The 23,698-nt window shown below is 37.8% G+C and overlaps 1 protein-coding gene across 5 annotated transcripts in view; it reads left to right on the top strand.

Moving 5' to 3' along the window:
* KCNN2 (potassium calcium-activated channel subfamily N member 2) overlaps positions 1-23,698 on the top strand; it is a 68,413-nt gene that overhangs the window by 32,750 nt on the left and 11,965 nt on the right. For all 5 annotated transcript variants that reach the window (XM_042882925.1, XM_042882926.1, XM_042882928.1 and 2 more), the window contains one exon: positions 13,079-13,220. In XM_042882925.1, the coding sequence (XP_042738859.1) occupies positions 13,079-13,220 (142 nt within the window). The remainder of the gene's footprint in view (positions 1-13,078; positions 13,221-23,698) is intronic.

Raw genomic sequence — 23,698 nt, 5'->3', positions numbered from 1 at the left:
TGCGGTTAATTATTTAGACTACATAATGTTTGTTGAAGAACGAAATAGAGAGTCTGTTTTATTGGTCTGTTCTGCCCTTAAGCAAAGTTTACGGTTGGACTCTATGATCTTTCAGGTCTTTTCCAACTTGAATGATTCTATGATTCTGAAGTCATTTAAGCTCTTTTGTCTCTTCCATGAAGAGAATTATAAACACATTTGGTATGTTGATTTTTCCAGTGAATAACAAGATGGTTCAAACTTAACCAGCATAAAGTTCTATTGTAGTACTACATATGGGATTGCATATCCAGTATGAATAAGCCAATTTCACATACAGATTTTTTTGCCCAAAGTTGGGTACTAGGTGGGAATTCCACTAAGCTAGAAGACCACCTTCTTAAGCTTCGTTTCTGTACTGTTTTCACAATGTTAGTTATGGTTAGGATCCACCCAGATATCTGCCCTCTGTCAGGAGACTGGTTAGTGATTTGCTCACAGTTAAGAAACTGTAGATATGACTACATTTGCTCCGTAAGTAAGGTTCTCCAGGGGTGTAATTTTCATGTCAGAGTGAGCTATATTCATCGAAAGGACACTACTTTAGAAGAATCCACCGAGTTTTCATAAGCAATAAGGCTAATTAGGCAATGCTTATCTGGTTTCTAGGACATACATCCTTCTGTTGTTCATAAACAATGTCATCCTGACCCATACCTTATCCAAATGGTTTCAGTTTGGCAACGCTATTAAAGAATGTTAGAAGTGCTAGTGTTTTTATGTTGCTTAAAATTATTGAGCGGGTAGATGTCCAACCTAATTCTACCCATTCTGTGGAGGAAGGAAGTGTGTCTGTATGAAAATACAGTTAATTTAATTTATTCTGTATGCTTACTTTATGATTTCTCAGTCTTTGGGAAAAGACATTCAGGAAACATGGGCTATCCCAGGCCGGAAGATTTGTAGCTGTCCTTCAATTCTGCTCATACTTGTATTTTGTCACAGCTCATGTAGCTAAGGGAGGAATTAAGTGGAGATGAGTGGTGTGGAGAATCAAGACACTGGATCTGATGTACTTTCCATGGATTTTAAATTAGTGTGTTGAAGGTCACTGTCTTCCTTCACTATGAAGAACACACAATTCAATTTCTTGAGTGCAGAAATCTAGACAAATCTGAGATCATTATTCTGTAAGATAAATAAGAAGTGATTTTACTCAAATATTTTCTTGAGTTAGTATGTCCCATTAGTACATTTGCATAATGAACACTTTTTAACTGCAGAAATACAATTTAGGTATAAAGTGGTCCCAATAGCAATAGAGGAAGACATATACTTTGAGTTTGGTATCTAGTTCTTTTCTTCTCTTCTAGAACAAACACTGTCTATTGTGCATATCTGACTTGTTTATTCTTCAATGTTATGGACTTCTATTGGAATGAGGCGTCTTTGGCCTCCATGTTGTTCGTCATCATTACTTACTTGAAATAAGAGTAAAAATAAATAAATAAATAAATAAATTTCTTCTTTGGAATGCTTTCAAGTGATAATTATCGAAGAAGGACAGCTGAAAGCTAAGGCACCAGAAAAAAACTGTAGGTCTCCAGTGGTGTTTGTAAGTTAAAATTTAAAATTTTAAATTTTAAATGATTTTTATTTATTTATTTTTTAGATGGATTCAGTTCCCTTTATATGTAAAATCTTACAGAAGGACAGTTCAGCCAATAAACTTAATGGAGGAGGACGTTTAGTAGCTCCCCATGGGTAGTTCCCTAAAACTAGACCTGCTCATGTGTATGCACTTCTGTGAGTCTGTCCCATCCATGAGCTCACCGTCTGTACAGGGCTGAGAGACCACTGTGAATTAGATTTCAGGTTTTAACAGATGTCTTCTTGCTCTTGCTGGCTATGTTGAAATTTAATGCTTATTATGTTGACAGCCTTAATGAACACAATCTGGAAATGAATAATTAGCTGGTGAAAGTAAAGAAAATATTCAAGGCAAACCAATAAAGGTGTAGAAAGAATCACAAAATTATAGGGGTTGGAAGGGACCTCCAGAGATCATCGACTCCAACCCCAAGAACAAAGTCGTGTGTTCCCACCCTGTACATCTTTACTTCATCAGGGTCTCAGTTCCTTGTTTTGTGCTTTCTCACTTGAATCCTGTGCAGTTAAGTATGAAAGTATGATTTGCCTAGGAATTAGCTCTGTTGAGGAATCCATAGACACGAGGTAAATTCTGTATCATTAGAGGATTTTTCTAACACATTCAGCTTGTAAGTGACAAGATGCATGCTGTAGGTGTAGGTAGTGAAAAAGATTAGTTAAGCTCAGGATGGGCTCAGCTGTGAATTCAGACTTCTTACCTCCAGTACAGCACAGTGACAGTATGCAACTGCTCTTTCTTTCTGAAATATCACTTGCTCAAGTTCCTTAAGAGCAAAGAATTCCATTCCTTTCTTCGCTGGAATTAAGAGAGACGAAAGATCAGAAAGTATTTACTGCAAGACAAGTATCAGTCAATAAAAGAGTCTTGGCAAGAAGAGTTTGGAGGCTCAAGGAAATCTCTCTAGTACATGATATTTAGAGAAAACATTGCAAGATCTTTTTTTCTTTCTATCTTTATTCTTTTTTTTTTGATCCCTACAGGACAGATGATCCTTGAGAGTTATGCTGTCCTGAAAGCAAACAAACTAGAAACTGAAAAACAAGCAAAACCAAACAGTTTGATTTTTATCTTCATTCTGATGAGAAGATAAAAGAAGCAAGCAGAAAACTTAGATTTCATACAGTTTCACACTGAATTTGATATTAAGCCACTGTCTAAAACAGAGCAAAGGGAAACATAACTGCATCTGGCATTTTTAACACTGAACAGCAGAAGCCTCTCAAGCATTTTCTTTCTATCTGGACAACGCTTCTCCCTTCAAATCTGACACCACAGAGGCCTGTAATGAAGGCAGCAGTCCTTTATTACCATCGCTGTAGCTAAGCACTACAGCTGCATTATGTTTCTGATAGCCTGACTGAAAGTATTGTTTCAGTGTGTAGTTGCACTGTGGGACTTGTGACAGAACTTTTGTCCCATACGTGATGCTTTCACTCCGATGTAAGGCATACAGCAATATGGAGGCATCGTACCAAAGGGAAACAAAAATTTTGTCTCCTGCATAAATGACCTTTCTTGACCTACAGTAGGTGAGTGTCTCTAGATTTATTACAGGCAATGTGATTTCAGTATTTTCCTAGCCTTTGGATCAGAGATGAAAAGGACAGAATTGAAAAAGAGGAGCACTTTTTTTCTTTAACGTTGTTTGCTTCATGCTAAAGCTTCACATGCAAAAACACGTTACAAGTATTTTCTTTGTCCAATACGCTATGTAGTATTATATAATTACATTTTATACTTCTTTATATTTCATAATGTCAGTGTATTAATTTTTGCCATCAGTGCATGGGTAACCAACTGGTGGTAAAAACCGGCACAAATTTCAGGTGACTGACTTTGTGTCAGGTATACAGACTTTATGTTTGGAATTGTTTTATGAATATGCAGTAAAATCTGTGTAGTATCAAGCATTGTGACTTCAGGAGGCTGAGCTCAATGCAACCTGTCACTTTCAGGAAGGATATTAAAATACATTCATTAAACAAGTACATTTTAAACTGATTTAAGTTAAGCGCATTTCCAGCCTTGCCTATGATACAAATTGCGAGCTTTGTCCAAAAAAGCAGTCAGATAATTTTTTTACCACAAAGATCCAGCTGAAAAGAAATTCTGTTCTTTGTAAACTTTTTACTTCCATGGTATTGCATAGGGCAATCTTACTGTTCTGTGTGTAGCAACACAGCTGTGGGCAATCTTACTGTTCTGGTCTAGTATTAAACGTGGAGGTTGGTGGCCCTGCATGTGGCAGAAGGGCTGGAGATTCACGATCCTTGAGGTTCCTTCCAACCTGGGCCGTTCTGAGATTCCGTGTGCCTAGAACATTTGAATGAATCTAAGTATTCCACTTTTAAATTCTAATGAAAATGATAAATTCTCTCAGGTCTTTTTTATGGTGATCTGCTTACAATGTGCTTTTCATTAGGATAAGTACTTACGCTGGTAATACTGTTGACGTTCTCATGTTTGGGCACATAGAATGGGCATTATGACTTTGAGCTTGTACTTCCTTTTGGTTAGAGGAAATACATCAGCTTCTGCAGTAAAAAGCAAGATACTGAAAAGCAGTAGTTCGCATACCGATAAATGCTATTAGTTCCATGGGAGAAAAACGCCTTCAGAGTGCTTGGTTTGTCACTACGTCTTCTTTGAGAATTCACCATCATTGCTGTGTAATTTGTAGTCCTCCTGTTATCTCCCATTTACCCATGTCTGCATCCAGGAGGAAAGGAAGGCTAACCTTTATGTCGTTCTGGCAAGTATGGCACAAAGAAAATATAGTGGGCTTATTTTTAGATGCATAATGACTAATTCTATAAACCTCTGTGTCTAAAATTTATCTTCAGCAAATTACTTCGGATTCTTTAGGCATCAGTTGATTGTATTTGGCGTTCTGAACTTAAAAAAAAGAAAAGAAAGAAAGAAACAAAAAGCAACAGAAGAAAACAACAACTCCCAGTTGGGGCTTAAGTATCAAGGTATCTGGAGAAAATAAAAAATGCAAAATAAAGGAAAATTTTAGCAGGGAATTAGTTGCTGCTGAATATACAGAAGGATTAACTGTAGAGCTCATTAAGAAACTCCCTTTGATTGTTCAAAGATTGATATTTCAGTAATTATACAGCTTCATCTACTTCTGTTAGAAACTTAGAAAAATTGCAGTGAATCTTTGAAATAATATTCATTCTGACTGAATCCCCAAATTTCAGACTTCGTTAAATGGATGGCTGCAGAAAGGAAATACACATGAATATATGTCTTATTTTGTAAGATTACAGTATCAAAAAGCATTGCTCCAAAGCCATTTATGTTGCTTTAGCTTGGCCCAATTATATGAATGCATTACAGCGTTCTTTTAACTGGGTGTATTTTTGTAATAGCCTCTGTTCTGAACCTCATTTGGTAAAAAATGATATACTGAGCTATAGGAAAAGCATCTACTGGAGGTTTTCATTTTTATTTTTCTTAACTGAGTGTGCTGGTAGTCTCAAGGCTTTCTGGGTTACTTTATAAACTTGGCTTTGAAAGCAGAGCTGTTATTTACTGAGAAGTGGTTTGTCTACGTTTGGCACTGATGTGTTTCTTTCCCCAACTCCTCTTCTAAGCATTTTAGGCAGTATCTCTCCAGTAGATTGAAGAGTCATCCTCTCTCGATCTTGAATTCAATTCAAAGTTGAAGTAGCTCTGTTCATTTTTCTCTTTTGCGCCAGACACAATAGCAGCTGTTTCTCTTCAGTCAAGCTCCCTGTGGTCCCTCAGACTGTTTGCGTGTGGGTTGTGCCAGAGTCCCTTTGCAGGGTGAGGGCCCCCTGGCTTCTGCTCACCAGCTTTGTCAGCAAGTGCAGTGCCACGGGTCTGGACCTTGTGCTGCTGACAGCGTGGCTTAGTCAGAAACTTGGAGTGCCTGACCCCAGCCTTGTTTGTGGTGCTGTGTCAGGCAGCGGCCCTTCCTACTTAGCTCCTGCTTGCTTCTTCTGTCTTCCTGTCCTGTGCTGTAATGGACCCATGCTTTTCAGTCTGTCTGCAGCGCTGCACAGTAAAGATGATGCTCGTGATGCTGCTGCCCTGCTGTGAGGTATAACTGTAGCTCACTCCTTCTGCCCATGCAGATACCTGTGTGTATTGTTCAACATCACTTCTGCTTTAAGTCAAGTGTGAATCATAAAGAGATTAACAGATCCGTTGCACGTGTTTGTAGGTATAACTTTGTCCTACTGCCTGACGTTTACTCTTTGCCTTGTGCTATGAAATTTGAGGATTAATGTCTTGTATACATTTTTGTCTTGCTACTGTAACCTTGGTTGTTTTTGTTATTCATGCTACTGGATTCAGCTTTAAATCCTCCTAAAATATGATTCTTCCATCTTATCTAATGTCAGGAAATATCAATGTTAATAAAGCTACCTCCTTTTATCTGTATTTAACTTTGTTCTCCTTTTCATTCAGGGAGTCTAGGAATTCTATTTCCTAAACCAGACACCATTTTTATTTAAAAGATCTTTTCAGTAGCTTTGTTGAAAGAAAAAAAATACCTTCCATGCTAGCTTTTCCCTAATTTTGATAGATTGATGCTAAAACATATTGCAGCCAGATATGTATAATTTTTATTTGTTGCTGGTTTTTTTCCCATCACTTTCACAATTTTCTAGAATTATATATAATTTCTGTAGACTCTTTTCCTTTAAAACGGATACAAACTGATACAGCTAAATCTTATTAGAATCAACAAGACTGGGACAAATATGATATCACATACGCTTTTCGAAATGTTCAAGTTTATATTCTTACAGTTCATGGCTATAAGCCAATATATGGAGTATATATGGTAACTATAAGAAATGTTTGTTTTTCATAGTAACCACACTATTCTCCTTGTTCAAAAACAAATTGAGTTTTTTGCTGCATTAAAGTAGTAAGCAGAGAGGTACAAAAGAGTAGGAAAAAACAAAATAAAAACAGGCTCTGTTTGGATGGTAACTTTTCTTTTCTGGCTGATGATGTAGTCTAAGAAGGCAATGAGGGTGTGCTTTCTAAGTTGAAGTATGCTAAAGCTCCAGTAAAATATTTCATTTGTATTATTCACCAAACAAACAAACAAAAAAAACCTTTTGAAAAGCATTTTATCGCTTATTAATATTTTTCTTCAGAGTTTTCAGCAGTAGAAACACTGAAGATGCCGTGTTTCACCAAGAGGTGAAAGGGAAGTGGAAGCTGTCAACAAGTTGCTGTGCAGAGTGTGGGGGTAACAGAATTAGCTGTGTTTCATTAGCTGAATGAAACAGTGCTGCTTCTCATGATGGTGCAACTGGATGACTCCAGGCAGTTTCTCTGTGTGTTTTGTTTTGTTTTCTGTGTTTTGCTTTGTTTTTCTTAAAAGAAAGGCTGCTGCTGACAGGCAGAATGCAGAGCCAGCAGAACTTATTCAGGCCTCCAGCACTTAAGGACAGTTTCTGGTTTAAGACTTAGAAGATAGCTTTCCACGATCATTAGCTTGTTAACCATTCTACTGAATCTCAAGCACACAGGACGTAAGGATATGTTATAGTTCAGTATAAGTTCCCAAATAAGCCTTAATTTATTATTAATGTTCTTTATTCATTTATTTTATTTGTAATGGTTCCAAATGTTGAAGAGGAAAAGCATCACATTTTACATTTCCTGTAAACTGGAAGTTTAATTAGCTTAGCAATTTTCTTGGAATGTTTCTTGATAGTCATACACGTAACAGTGGAGGTTTCCTGGCACCCAGGATGTGAGATGAGCACAAAGGCACAGTAAAAATTCTGAAATGGATGAGCATGGAAGCACTAACTGGAAACATTTTAGAAAATGCTCAGCTGAAACTTTGACAAAAAGAAATTGGATTTCTGTTTCCTGATCCCAGTGAAGGCAATGGGAATTTTGCTGTTGACTTTAACGGTGATAACGTTTCTCTTTGGTTACACCACTACAAGGAACAAAAAAACTTGACGTTGCTGAAAAGAAAACGGTAGGAGTAAAAGTGTGATCAAGTTGGGGGATAAGCCCTGAAGGGTGAGATTTGTGTGTGTGAGTGCGCTTCTGAAACAAGGCAAGAAAAAGGATCCTTGAACAAACTATCAGAGAACTTCCATGCTACTCATTTTCTTGTAGTTTAAGGCCTGAAGCAGTAGTTCTAACATTATTCCCAATAGCTCCTATCTGTGCATGTATACTGAGCACTCACCTGTGCTGCAGTTTCTTAGCAGATTGCTGTCTATCCCACCTTTACAAGTGTACCAGTTTCCCAGCACTTGCAGAATTCCTTTGCAGCTTTCCTTCACACTTTTACATTTATTTAAAAGATAAAGAAGAAAATGTAGGTAACACTTCAAATAACTTTAGTAACATTGATATATTCTATTAAATTTGAAACCAAATAGCTTTTCTTGGAAAAAACATAAACTCTTTCCACCTCCTAGCACTGCAGACAGGTATAATGATTTACAAGAGTATCAGCTCCAAGAAAGCAAGACAAGACCTTCAGGAGTGTCAGGCAAATAACTTCAGTGCCTTCTGAAAAGGCACTTTACCCCGTATCCAAGCATTCAAATCTTTGTATGTCTCCACACTTATGTTTAAAATATGATTTATATTCCAGAATAATGATAAACTTTCTAAAACATGCTATTTCACCCTTCTGTTATTGTGTTGATTTCTCTTTCTCCTGTCAGTTGGTGTCTTCTGGATTACTGTTTCTCTCCAGCATGTTAACATAGTGCACGTGCTGCTCATGTAATAATGTTTACTTAACATTTCCCTGTTGCTTTTGTTAATTTTACATGCATTTGTCCACTGATATTCTTAATAGTAAAATAATTATCATTTTAACCTCTGTAGAAGGAATCCAGGCTGCTTGATCGCAGCAGTTGTTTCGACTGGGTTCAGTAGTGCTACTGGATTAAGTGCTAGCGGATTAAGTTAGGTGTTTTTTGGCAAAGCATTTCTGCTGCTGTTCATAAAACATTTGAAGATTTCAACAGATGTGACACAAAAAAGAGAAGGTGTGATATCCCCCCATGAAGGTAGGCAGCATTTCTGCCAGTAACACCGTTGGATGAGTCAGTGTTCCTGTTTCATCTGAATGCATTTATAGGTTTCTTTTATTTTCTTCTTTATTTCAACAGAAGAAAAATCTATATTAACAGAAAAAAAGCTACCAGTGTCTACTGTCTAAGACTTTACAGGCACTGAGTAACAGAATGGCCCAGTGCTGTAATTGAGTGCTAATAGCTAGTTAGATCAATCAGTGTCTGTGCTGAATCTTGACAAATTTCTGCTTTAATGGGCTGAATCTGTTTCCAGGCATAATTAGTCTGAAATTTTTAAGACTTCACAACAGTAAACTGCCCAGATGGGCTTTGTACTGCAAGCTTCAGATTCTTTTGTGATTACTATCAAAGCTGACCATTTTCTTCTCTACAAAAAGGAAAATCTTTTCACCTTCATCTTCAGTTGTTTCACTGATGCGTTAAAGAAAGCAAAACTAAAAAGTTGGAAGTTATCAGAGGCTGGCTTTAGAGGCAAGGTGAATTGAAGTGAATGTGCTAACCGTCAATTAATATGCCAGTAGTTAAGCTAAGAATTATATTTGATTTTCTGTTACTTATTACTTTATAAGATTAATGTTTATTAGATGTCAAGATACTCATTTGTGATAACTGCATGAGGCTAGGAAGGAGATGTTTTATCTGAAATGAAACATCATCAAAAAGGAACATAATTCTGAAGGAGAGCAGAACTGAAAATCATTATACTGATAGTGAAAGCAGCAGAAAATGTTGCTCAGTAAAGAATCTGGAATATAGCTTTGACAACCCTAGCAGCTGAGGAATGTATTTATATCTTCCTGAGATGAATGGTAAAACTCCCACTCAGTTTGGTTTGGAAGGGCATCAAGTTACTCTATTTTTGCACAAGTCTAACCATTCAGCTATTTTTGGTTTAAATTAGAGTAGTTTCAGGAATGATGCATGCTAGTTAGTGAGAACTGACTTGTGGCATTTCACAGGAGGAGGCTTTTCTGCAGAGTAGCAAGTTCCAGCTGTAGTGCCACCTGCCTGCCAGCACATTCATTGCTGGAGAAGGAAAGCAGAAGCAATAAATTATACTTCTGCTTGCACAACTTCAGTCAGGGATTTTCTTGCCTCCAGGGAGTACACAGCTTTTCTAAATGTCCCTTAATTCTGCTACTCTGTGGGACTGGATGTCATCCAGGAAACCAAGCTGTATATAGCTGCAGATTTAACAGAATTAAGTGTGAACTTGTATCTTCAATTTTAAGTGACTCACCATGTTTCTAGTCCAATTTATTATTGACTAAGAATAGTGGAATTTAAATATTTTTTCTAGTGATTAAAAAAAAAAAAAAAGAAGCTATGTTATATTTTTCTGAAAGAAAATTTTTATTTATTTTGATTTTGAGTTTCCATTTTTTCATAGCTCTCAAACAGAATGAATAGGTAGTTTAGGAAAAGTGTTTTTGAATTCTAGAGCCTGTTGTATCCAACCTATCTTTCATGATCCATCTGGAAAGAGGAAATGTCTGTAGAGATTGATAACAGCTAACAGTGAGTGAGACAGCATTGTTCCTGTTAGCTGTGGGCAGCTTTTATCCTCAGTGTAATGTCCATTACAACAGCTCTGTTGGAGGTAGTCACAACAGTGGAGAACACAGTGATGTGGCTGGCTTTTCTCAAGCCTTGAAAGACAGACATTAGAGGTGCACTGATTGATGGACATGCTTATTTTCCTGCATGAACAGAGTTCAGTCTTTATAGTTGTGGTGACTTTGAAAGCAAGTCAGAAAGGGTAAATTTTCTGTCTGCCTCCTTGAAACAAAGGAAAAATACGTAAATACCTCCTGACCTTCTTTTCAGTATTTCCCATGGCTGTACAAATATGACATTGCAATTCCTTCTCTTTTAAGAAATTACTTTTTCTTTTTTTGGTTAATTTTTTTTTTTTTTTTTTTTTTTTTGGCTTAATTTAATTTGGTTACAGATGTAGGATAGCCGAAATCCAAACCTGCAGATTCTGGTGTTGCTTCCACTCCATTGGAGGGAGACTCTTCCTGCCAGCTTGGTCTTGAACCCAAATAATCACGTTGCATAATGACACAGCACAGTAGTTGAAAGGATATTCTTGTCATCTTACTAAAATCAGAAGGGCTTATGCATGTGCCAGAACTGTTCTCCACAGAGACTTAAAAATCACCAGACAGATTACCAAAGGAAACAAAAAAACATGGCAAAACCCTTCCATCTCCCTGTAAATCTGGGGTAGGCGAAGACTATCAGGACAGTAACTCTTCTTTACATTGCCTCAATTTTACTGGAGGATTTTTAATATGAGAAATTCCTCATTGCACAGCTGTGAGAGAAGCACTGTTTGCAGTAGGCTTCTAGCTGGTGGGCTTTGCCATTCTTGGGCAGTTGAGCCCATACAGGTGACACACAGTATTCTTTGCATCTCAGTCACAACAAAATAGTAAGCATTGATGAGGACTTTTAAATAGTGTGCATCATTTGACTGCTGAACCATAACCTTAAAATCTTAATCAAATGAGAGATTTTGGCAGTTTTTATGTCCTATCAACATTTCTATAGTTAGCACCACACAGCACTGAAAGTTTAAAAGATGTAGAAATTCAGACAAGATGTAGGAAAAATGCATGTTCTTTGTAGGTAAACTGGTTTCTATCTGAACTACAGAAACGACCAGGTTCAAAACCCAAAGATGAGCATTAGGGAAGTATCTTATAAATACTTATTTGGGCATTTATTGCTATGTAACTGACTTGATAGCTTTTGAGTATGTGCTGTGGCTTTAGTTCACTTGTGGTGAAGCTCATCCAAAGCCTCTGGGTCATATCATTTATGTGATACTCTGTAGGGACTTGCATGATGCACAGGCTCTCTTCTTGCCTCCTGAATGGGATAATTATTATAATTATTTATGTCTCTCTATCTCTCTGTGCATATATTTCACAACTGTTATATGCTAAGTCTATAAGATGTAGTGTAGAGCAGGCTGGAAAAAAGCAATGCCACATCTCTTTTTGTTGTGTAGAGCTTAATGGAGATGAGTTAAATCAATTTTACAGCTCTGCTGTTACTACCATTGCTGTTCTGGCTGTATTTATTTAAGTCACTCTCATCATTAGGAGCTCTATGTGAACTATTGCCACATTTCTCGTGATGCAGAACAGAACAAAACACCTTCAGAAGTTTGCATGAAGTGTGTGAGAAGAACAACACAAACTGACAGAGATGAGGACACAGGCAAACAGTGAAACCAGATGGGTTGGGATCAGTTGATGTAGTCGCTGGCAGGTAAAGAGTTTGGAGGTCGGTGTAATCATAGGTGAGACTTCTAAGAAAATAACAAAGTCATTTTGCGGATACTTGCAGTGAATTGCAGTTTTCCTGAATGTTTCTTTCTGCTTATTCTGCATTCCTGCTCCATTTTTGAGGGTGAATTCCAGGAAGAAGAAGACTGAAGCAGTTATTTTGGTGGTCAAAAGCAGGTTGCTTTCAGATTTATGAGCGTGTCCTCTGATGGCACTGTTTGACCTACTGATTTGGAGACTGGCTGAAATGACACTTGTCATGATCCAGTGGCATCAATTACTAACCTGAGGTTTCACAGCAGCTGTGGGCATTATTGCAATCTTGAGTCTGCAGAAGCTGTTGCAGATAGTCTGTGCTGCAGAGCAGCTCTGTCCATCTGTGTTATGCTGTTAGACCTTTTTCCCCCACAGGATGAGTGTCAACAATAGGTTTTATTCCTAAAACGTGCCATCATGGCTTCCCAGTTGATATTTCTGTCATGTGAAGAGAATTTATTCATCAGAGCTTGTTTTCTTTGAAGGAGACAAATAATTGTATTAAATTTGAAAATTGAAACTAAGACAACAAATGGCACATAGGAAATTATATTTAATTTCACAAAAGGGGGATTTTCTTAAATATGAGATGAAGATGTGCTCTGAGTTCAGCTTTCCCACACATCCTTTTATGTCTCTCACTGCAACAGCAATAGTAGACTGATGTCTTGTGACACTGCAGAGGATTAGCAGGTTTTGTGCCCAGGTGGAACAATTTTAATAAAAGCCAAGAGATTTATGCTACTTTGATGATGGTAACAGAATCTAATATAAATAAATACTAACATACAGGGTGTCTGGAGAGTCGCTGCTGCTTGTGCTATTATTGTGTCTTCAGATTCCTTACAATTTATGTTCTTTTAATATGCATTTTATTGAATTCCTTATAGCTGTTTTTTAAAAAAAAAAACAACTGTAGGATACAAGAGTGGTTATGTGACCAGTTGCTGAGATTTCTTTATTACAGCCCTAAAAATTAACTGAAATGTTCATAATAAAAGTATTTGTTTTCTTCTTCTTTCGAGGTACCATGATCAGCAGGATGTTACTAGTAACTTCCTTGGAGCCATGTGGTTGATTTCAATAACTTTTCTATCCATTGGATATGGTGACATGGTACCTAATACATACTGTGGGAAAGGAGTCTGTTTACTCACTGGAATCATGGTGAGTGTTTTTGAATTTATTCATTGGATATGAGATTGTTTGCTGCAATTAATCCCAAAACTTGCAGTAGTCGTAGAGAAAATTTTATTTGATACCCTCTTAGAGTACGTAGACTCACTTGCATCCTTCTCATGGCCTTCATCCCATGGTAGTAAAGGGTTTACTTCCTCTTGATGTAGAATTTAACATACGTGTAATGAAATACAGAAAAACAAATTCCACCATGACATAATTTTCATCTTCAAAATTTTAATAGAACCTTTCATTAAATAGTAATAGTTTACATCTTCTCAGTTGTCTTTGGACATGTGCAATTGGACCACTGCTACAATTCAGCTTTCTATTTCTGAGATCAGTTGCAAATGTAGACACATGCTGGCTTGTATTCTGATAAAGCATTTTACTTGTACCTGGTTTTCTGCGCTCTTTCTTATAATTTTGATAACATACTGTACGTAGTATTCCATTGCTTTAAGGGGATTTATGCAGTGCAATTTTTGGCATATTTGGAGTTTTTGCTATCACTGATACAGTGCATCATTGGCTAGGCCATGTGTGTTCAGTACACATTAATTAACTGTCCTGCATATGGGTTTAAGTTTTTCTGTATTAAACAGAATTGGTCAAACTTAGACAGGGAGTAGGACAACATATGAGTATGTATTACAATGTCTGGGAAATCTGTGTGTATCTACTGTAAATAAGAAAAGCTCCTCATCATGCCATTCTTATTTGTATTGACTCCTGTATAAATGTGACTGAGAGGAGCACTGTATATCCTAAATATGACAGATAGGTAAGTTTTCTGAACTCTTGCCACTGATCACTGATGGAGCTCAAGCATCTACTTTCTTTTAAAACAGAAATATTAGGATTATGGCTGAAAACAAATGGTAGCAAAAAAATTTCTCAGTTAAGCAGACATTTGGAAAATCTGTTTTTTGTAAAAGCACATTTTATCTGCAAAGAGTAAAATAGATTAATGCATTTTTCTGATGTTTTGCACTTTGTCCTTTTCTTAAAAGCAAGCAAACAAACTAAATGTCTAATAGGGTTTTGGGTCTCTGACCTTTACTAGAAAATACTTCCACTACTTTTTTCTGGTAATGGCAAATGCATGGTTTAAAGGTGGTTATCTAAACTCAGATCTGCCATCTCATGGGTTGTGTTTCTTTTTTCCTCATTTTGAGCTGGATTTTGATACTTAAGAGAATGAAAAGTGGTTCTAAGTTCATTAGGAAAAAAGGAGGACGAGCAGGAGATGTTGCCACAGGGATGGATTCAGAACTCTGTCATAATTTCCTTCTTTCTAAGCACTATTGAGAAATAAGAAGCAAATGCTTCAAAATGCAGGTATCAGATCATTATTCCTCCTCATTATCATGTCTGACTAGACTTTCTGATCAGAAGCAGCTAAATTCTAGGTTAGCTTGCAATGAATATGCATTCGAATTGTTCAGCACTATTGGCATTTCAGCATGAAAAAAAATTACTGTAACAAATCTTAGAAGCTTCAATGCTGTGCAGAAGTGCAGTGAAAATTGATGCTAATCCATGGGTTTCACTGCTGTTGGGATTGTGGTAGTGCAAATGGCAGCAGCATCCGATCTGTTATTTTACTGGCTGTAGGTAGCCATTTTATTTTGTAAAGATGAAAACAAAGTAAAAGCAAAGCCACAATAGCGGATTAATGCACATATTATTCTGCACGCCTGTGAATTAGCCAGATAGAAAATGAAACAATAAGACATTTTTGTCATTTTGCTTTTCACAGTACTGCTTACATTCAGATGCAAAATAATATGTCAGTTGTTTCTATTGCTTGGGTGAAAAAATTGAAGTACTGTTTATGTACCATTTACACAAAAAAACCATTTCTTTTTCACAGCAGAAACAAGATATGTTCCTTTGAAAACTAAACTTGTAAAGTGTTCTGACACCTTCATGTCTTTAATTGGTCTTGGCTCGTATGGATTTTTGTTGTTTGTTTTATGTTTTCAGGTTGTTGGTTCTTTTTCTGTGATTAAATATTCTGCAGATACTTTGGAACCACTGAGTCTCTGATCAGAGTTGCATGGTAATGAGTTTGGGATATGTAACTTTGAGAGAGACGCTCTTGACAAAAAAATAAAAGGGGCAGAGTCGCTGGTATGTTAAAACATCTCTGGAAGCTTGACATCCCTAATTGCGTTCTAAGAAATTGTCAGCAAAATGACTTTGGCAAATGATGGTCTTTCAGAAGAAAATTACAGAGCAATGACAAATTCAGATCTTGGAATTACTCTTTTTCCTCTTTTCATATTTTTTATTTCCTGGTAAAGGATCTGAAAAATATGAAGTATGAAACATTGAATTAATAATGAACTATCCTGCAGCCTGACTTGTTTGAAGGTAATTATTTAAATACAGCCACTCTTCAAAAGCACCTCTTGAAGCAAGCAATTTGTGTTTGTTGGGGAAAAAGCAGGATATTAAAAGAACAGACTTGTTTTTTTTTTTTTTCCTATTTCAATGGGGATGATTAATAGTCTATTTAAAAGATATACCAGGATAACTGTGCAGTGATTGTAAGAAATAAAATCAAGCCATATATGCGATTTGAAGAGGAGGAATGTAACTCCTTAACATCCAGTAGCAAGTGCATCGTTAGGCTGGTGGGGAACAAATGCAGTGTCCTTCTGGTTAAGGCGCCCATTGGAAAAAAAAAAAAAAGAAAAAAAAAAAGTAAAAAGGAGAATGAATAGAAATACTTATGAATGCAGATGTAGTGACACAGAGCACTGTAGAGTAAATATTGGCTTTGCAAATCTGGTGGCTTCAGCAAGGCTCTTTTGATGTCTTAACTCCTGAGAAGGAGGAGCCCTGGTACCACTTCTGCCTCAGGAAATGCTTTCTGTGAGATGGAAAATGGACTGCATGGGACAAAGGCTAGACCTTTAATGAAGATACTGACGCAGTGTAGTACAGAAATCGTGCAATGGGTCTATGCAGAAATAGTCTGTATACGGAGAAGTTAAACTGGACTGGGTACCTCACTGGATTGCCTGTCAGTGTCTTCCAATGAGATTTCAATAGGCTGTAGTTGTAGACTGTGAATCAGGTGAAGTATAAATCAGATAATAAACATGTCACCTTCCATCTCTTTGCATTAGGTAGGCCTGCAAGAGAGATGGATAGAAATACAAGTGCCATCCTTGTTGTCAGAGCAGAGTATAGAGGAGGTGAGGAGACCCACACTGTCTTCACTGTGCAGTGGTTATCACTGCACATTCAAGCAGACCTCTCAGGTCCTGGTGAGCAGGCTGAGCTCAACTGCAATTGGAGTACTTTGTGCTGGTTTATGTATGCAGCACTTCCACCCACTTGATGACTTTATAGAGGCAGGGCCTTGGAGTGGTTTAAAGGAGATATTGGTAGGAGTAAAAAGAGGGGGCAAGTTTGAAAACGTTTGGGAAGTTGTGTAATTATTGACCAAGAGAAGAGAAGACTTTGAATGAATGAATGATCTCAGAGGATACTGAGAAGCACCCGTTCTCATGAGACACCAGGGCATCTACTTATATCAATTCATAATTTTTATGTTTAGAAAAAGTACAGTTGGTTCTTCCTGCTATATTATTGCAATTCTGTGGAGTTTGTAGCACAATTGTTGGCAAGTAACTTTTTTTTTTTTTTTTTTTAAATAATATTACATGTAAAAAATGTATGCCGGATTAAATAATATCAGTCCATTCTTATGACTGCAGATACAAGCAACTTTTGCAAGGACTGAGAAGTATTCTTTTCCTTTTGTGTTGAACTTTATGTGGTGAGCTTGTGCATTTACTATATGATTCAGAGATGAGGATGCAGAATCTTCCTGAAGGGCCAGCTGCCCATAGTTGAAAAGCAGACATGCTGAACTGGTAAGCCAAATTTATCCTGCCAGAAGAAAATTATGAGTGGCAAGGGTATGCAAAGTTGTTGGCTGCGGCTTGGATGAAGATTGCTTTAGGTGAAATAACTGTTCTTTCAGAGTCACGGCACGTTGTTGCCAAAACTGCAGCTTAAATGGTTCTGTTACTGAAAGGAACTCCAAATTATCCTATGAAAGAAACACTTTAAATATGAAGATTTTCTTAAATATGATAAAGTTGATGTTTAATCTGGAACACTTTTAAGTAGCATCTTTGAACCCCTTTTGTCTAGATGAAGAGCCCCCACTTGAGTAGTTAGAAAGTAGTCGATGTGTTTCTAGATTGTAGTGTCTAAATAAGAAGCTGCTCGATAGCAGAACTGTGTTACAGAACTTCTTACGGATAATGTACTAAAATTGACATTGTGGGATTTTTTATAAAAAGATAATTCTTTACATTGATTCTGTGATGAGTGGCAGAATTATGTAATTTTTTATGAAATGCAGAAACGTGTTTTGATTTGCACACTTGTATACTGCTTTGGTGGGTTGAACTTGGGTTGATATCTGACTGAACTGATTGAAGAGAGTCCTCATTTTATAGTGACAGAACAGGAATAATAGTTTGTGTTTGCACTTAAAGGTTTGCTTAGAACATTTTGCACATTGATCTGGAATCTCTAAAATTTCTACCATTTGTATTGCTTGGTGGCAACAGATAGCAGTGTTTTGATTAATTTTGTTGATGAAAAGCCTATGGGAGGAGTTAAAAACTGGAACACAGCTCAGTTTTTGTTTCCTTAAAAGTATAGAAAGACATATATGAGAAGCTCTTCATGCAAATTGGTAGTGTTTTGGGTCTATGTTTCAGGTATATGGTATCATTCAATAATAAGTGATGTTAGGTTTCATAACAGACTGTTTCTGTTCCTCTTAAAAAAAATAGAATGTAACCAGATAGTGTGTCAAGCAGAAACATAAAATGGAAAAGACAATTAAAGGTTTTTGCATTGTGCAGTGCAACTATTAAAAGTTTCACAGATCAGAAACTCTTGAGCTCCTCTAAAAAGAACATCTGAATCCCTCCATTAGAATTGTATTGTGCTTATATGGCAGTGTTACGATGGTGGGAAGACTGAAGAGGCCAGCAAGTGTCTCATCCAACCAGAGCCATCTCCAGCTGCCACAAAAGGGACCAGCAATACTGTTGCACCTCCAGAAAGCATATTTAAGAAAGAGAAAAAACTGCTGCACAGGAGCAGATGAAATAGGAGCAGTGAAATATGTGAAACAGCTCTGCAGACACCAAGGTCAGTGCAGAAGGAGGACAGGAGGTGCTTCAGGTGTGGAGCAGAAGTTCCCTGCGCTGTAGGAGAGGCCCGCCGTGGAGCAGGGGCTCTGAAGGTTTCCAATTCTGCCTCTTTCACTGCAGAGCAGGGAAGTTTGTGAAGTGTGAGAGGAGATCTATTTCCCACTCATATCTCATCAGGATTTTTGAAGTTCATAGGCAGACAGTTACTAACTAGAATGAAAAGCAGTTGTCCAATGATATCTTCATTTTACATAAATATGACTGGAGCTGATTGTTGTAGAATAGATAACCTGTACTCTGTTTTGAAAGTTTGTAAGTTGGTTTTGTTTCACCTGCAATAACTTCGGATTTCACACAAGACCATTAGTATACTTTTTTTTTTAACATGTATTCTTAGGAGAGTTTGTATTTACCATACCTTTTGGGCAAGAACATCATAATTAGGTATCATTCTGTCTAATGGACTAGTGTTTCCCATCAGCTTTGTAGGCTGATGAGCCTGCTTGTTAAGTGTAATGGGATTTTGTCTCCTTGCTCAGTAAAAAGTTTTTTTTTTCATGTTAAGTATGCAGCATCATGATTGCCAAAAGGGATTTTATGGCCACTATAGGTTTCCCAGGAACCCAGCCACCACAGTGCATTCAGTGACCGGACTCGTCTGAGTTAGCAGAACAGCCATTTACAGGTTCCTTCTTAGAACTGAGATTGTCTTTCTTTTCTCCAGAAGCCTTTCCCTGTACTCAACTTGCTTTACTGAAGAAGACTTCACTTCATTCCCCATTGCCACTTCCCCTTACTGTGTAGGAACATTTAATCAATTTCAGTTATTTTTCTATGGCATGAAATTCTCATTACTTATTTATTGCATCATTGATGAAAACTTTACGGGCTAATGGGAAGTAGAGGAATCTGCTCATCTGCTGTTCATGGATGAAAGATTTATAATTCAACAGAATTCTAGCTGCAGTGCAAACTCCCCTGAAGACAATAGTAACCATGCAAATACTGAATATATGAAAACATAAATAATGTAAAACTATTTTTAGTCATATTTTTGACTGAAACAGTATAGTTTTTGTCCTATTACTCATCTTCCTTTGGTTCAGTGTTGCAAAGTTACACATCTTTCCCAGTGAACGCGGACAAATGCAAAATACACTCATGCAACACCTCTTCCATAGCCTCTGTCCTGTGGATGGAGTCCTCCCTCAACTTTTGCATTGCTTGTTTTGGAGATTTATTTTTTTTTTACTTCAAGCAAGATTTTTTTTTCCCTTCCCTTTGTGGTCCACTAATTCCACCTTCCAGAGAGCCGAGTGAAGAGAGTATCTGTTTAAATTCTTACAAGCTTTTCATTTTATGCAGAGCAGCAGGAAGAATGTTGCGTCTTTTCTGGTGCAGAGCTAGATTTCCCACCAGAGCCATGTGTCTGCAAAGCAGACCTTCTCTCTCCCCCAGTGGATCCCAAGGGAAATGAGCAAGAAATGTGGCAGCTCTCTTCTTTCAGCTACAGGCAAGTATAGCAGGATGCTTTCATGACAACAACAGCACTAAAGACTGCACTTCACTTCCAGTCCAGTAAACCAAGGCTGCCAGGAGACCTTCAGCTGAAACACTGATACCCCATGTTGCTTCCTTTTTCACCAGTAGAATCCTTCAGGCATATGTGTTATATATGTGACCTCCAGGCTGCTGTAGAAATTTCTCAGTTCACTGTTGTCTTGTAAATGTATTATGGAACCTTACCGAAGAAAGAACCAACTGGAAATGCCAGGTGCATTTACTTGGAGTGTGGGGTTTCTCCGAATCACAGCCTTCTGAACTGCTGTTGTTTGCAGTGCAGTTCATCAGCCAGTGTTACCTCTCCTTCTCTTAGATTGTGAAAGGGATAACAAAAGTAACCCTTTAGTTGAAGATTCTTCAAGAACCTCTCTGGTTTTCACTGCAACAGCGCCCTTGAGGGCACTCATTGCAAGCAGTAGGTTTTATTACCTCTTAATCTGAACCCTGCCATTTTGGCGTCACTGTGTGTTGTGTCAGTGGAGTGGTAGGAAAGGCATGATCTCAGCCAAAACTTCATAACCTCACTATCATCAGATCTGATTTCTGTCATGTTAATCACTCTGGGCAACAATAGATTCTACCTCTAGCTGACATGACTGTGTCTGCTGTGGTTTGCCATAGTGTACAATTTCCTATCAGAACTTGAAGCTAGCCAGCTCTGGACAAGCAATCCTAATAGGGATGGAAAGCTGAGGGTGAGCTGCTTCAATGAAGAGAATGATAGGGAGCAAAAGGCACATCATCTGCTATATGAAAGAATGCATTAATGCATAAGCTTAGCAGGATCTAGAGGAGAAGAAAGACAGTCAGGTCTGGCATTATGATGTGTTGTCTTTAATGATGTTGGTTAATACCCACCATATTCATTTATTGTCATTTATAGTACTGCAACCCTTCAATACTTTTAAACTAATTGGTACTGTATAAAAATACTACAAAGAAGATACTCCAAATTCCTGAGCAGCTCAGCATCTTAGTCATGTAAAATGAATGAGGAATGGTGGTATTGGTGGTATTAGGTGATCTTAGCATAGCAGAAATCCTCAGTATTGTTTTGTTTGGATTTGTAGTAATAGCCTAAAAAAGACTGGGATGCATGGTGGGGGAGGATGTAACTTGAAAGAAAACTACATATTAGATTTGGGCTTTTTGGGGAGAAGTTTTTCTTAGCCAAGGGACAATGCAAAGGATTTTGTCTGAAAAAGGGATTATCAGAACCACAATACACTGCTTCCATACTGATGAGTTGGAAGAGCCTAGAGGTGTAAAATACTGAAACTGAGGTTAAATATTCCATGTATGATGCCATTGAGAAGGGAGTTTGCTTTATTCAAGGAGATGAAGCAGTGCTTAGAATAATTCAGATCTAAATACCAAGAGGAAAGTTTTAGCTGTCTGAGCAGTTAGGAAATGCTGCAGTTTGAGGTCTAATGGCAAACTGAAAGGCAGTGTCAAGTCACAGTTACTTTGTTCTGAGTAGAATATTTAGGGTTTTTTTCAGCTGGGAAATTTAAAATATAACTTAAAATTCAATTAATTTCACCTTTCTTGTCTGTTTTTTTGCAATAGCATAAGCTTTATCAAATGTCAGTATCAGTATGTCAAAAAGCCAGTGCTTGTTGACATACTCTATTTTTTTGGCTCAACTTAGTCCATGCTACCACTTTTTCAGTCATCAACTAGGCTTGTGAAACTAAGGAAATAAGCCTACAAGTATTTAACAAGTGCGTAAATACATGTATGAGCCCACATGTGCATAACCACACACACTTCTATTCATGCAAATTTATTTTGATTATATGCAGTAAAAATAGCTAAGGAGATCTTTCCTGGATTACTGCTTACTTGTGTGAGCATCTAAACTTGAGTCGTCATTCTTTGTTCCGGATAGAATAGCATGCTTTGAATATTAGATACAAAGAGCGTGCTGAAGTTGTTCACAGATAAAGCAAAATGTTTTCATACAGGACTGAGGCTATAAGGTTTGACAGTCAAAGGGTGTTCTGCACGGTGTAATGGCTGTAAATCTTATGCTTCGAGATTTTACTGATTGTGAATGCAAGTTTTAAATTAAAAAGGGAGATCTGATGATCAAAAGGAGAGATATGGTGCCACTATGCAGTCAGATCCAGGCCAACGTTTGTTTTCGTTTCATTTGAAAGACTGAGCGTGTGTTATCTCTTTGTTTTCAGACTTTGTGCTTTGTGAACACCAGCGGAGAATCTTTTATATCAATCAAGCATTCAGAAGATCTGTGTCTGTCAATGCTAGATCTTTACAGCAATAATATAGGCTTCACTCAGTTCATTAGCAGAGTCTTTGTCATTTTAAAGAAGCCAAGTTTCAGCTCATATCTTTTATGCTTCCCCTGGTTTGGTAGTTAAGTTTGTTCAGCTACCACATTTTTTGTGAACCTAATCAGATTCAACAAGGGCAAATGCAAGGTGTTGCACTTAAATTGAGCCAGTCCCACGTATGCACAACAAATTGAGAGCAGACCTATGGAGAAGGGGTTCGGGGTTCTGGTGAATGAAAAGGTTGATTTGAGCCAACAGTGTGTGCTCACTGCATGGAAGACCGACAGCATCCTGAGCTGCATCTCATGGAGCCCATCCGGAGTACTGAGTCCAATACAGGAAAGATGTGGAGCTGTTGGAGGGGGTCCAGAGGAGGGCCACAAGGGTGATCAAAGGGCTGGAGCACCTCTCCTATGAAGAAAGACTAGGCAGCTGAGAGTGTTCAGCCTGGAGAAGAGAAGGCTCTGGAGAGGCCTCATTGTGGCTTCCAGTACTTGAAGGGGATTGTTAATAGGAAGGAGACTGTCTTTCTGCACAAACTGATATGCCAAGAGGGAATGGTTTTAAACTGAAAGATGTTAGGAGATTTTTGTCACAGGGTGGTTAGGTGCTGGATCAGGTTCCCCAGAGATGTTGTGGATGCATCATCCCTGAAGGGGAGGTTGGATGGAACGCTGGGCAGCCTGATGTATTGCTTAGCAACCCTGCCCATGGCAGGGCGGTTGGAACTAAATGGTCCTTAAGGTTCCTTGCAATCAAAGCCATTCTGTGATTTTTCTGGCAAGCAGAAAAATTCAAATAGATTAGTTTTTAAACTTTATGATTGCTGACAAACTCTTTTTCATACAGCACGTGGAAGAAATGCTGGATGGTTAATTCTGTTTTATCTACTTGCATGTTTCTAGCAAATGGAGCAAGTTACCAACATGCTCAAACATTCATCATGCAAAATTTTTCTGCAGTTTTGAGAAACTGTGAAAGCTAAAAAGCCAAAAGGGGTAATTGCATCTAACATGCTGCATGATTGCAAGAATCTGTTCTGGTGGTAATGACAACAGGAATCTAATATTTGTCCTTCCTTGGCACAAACAGCTGTTTTGTACTACTTTGCCAGACCAGACTGTTTTAACCACCTCAACCTATTTTAGCATTCTTGCTGTAAGCAGGCAGAAATCAGATTATGTCACTGGAGCAACATTTGGCCAGTTATTCTGAGTGGGCCAAAAGATTTCTGTTTTTCCCTTTTTTTTTTTTTTCTTCCTATTGTATGAAATTCTTATTCTTTTGCCCGCAGAGAAGCGTCTTGCATGTTAGCAGCTCCCTCCTGCTATCCCTCATAGGAAGGAGACTGGAAAAGAGCTGTCTGTGGGGGGTGTAGGGCACATGGTAGAGAGCAGCTCCTGCCCAGACC

The sequence above is a fragment of the Lagopus leucura genome, unplaced genomic scaffold, assembly GCF_019238085.1.
Source record: "Lagopus leucura isolate 7727_CA_CO unplaced genomic scaffold, USGS_WTPT01 Super-Scaffold_100036, whole genome shotgun sequence".
NCBI classification, from domain to species: Eukaryota; Metazoa; Chordata; class Aves; order Galliformes; family Phasianidae; genus Lagopus; species Lagopus leucura.
This window is presented reverse-complemented; position numbering and strand designations above follow the sequence as displayed.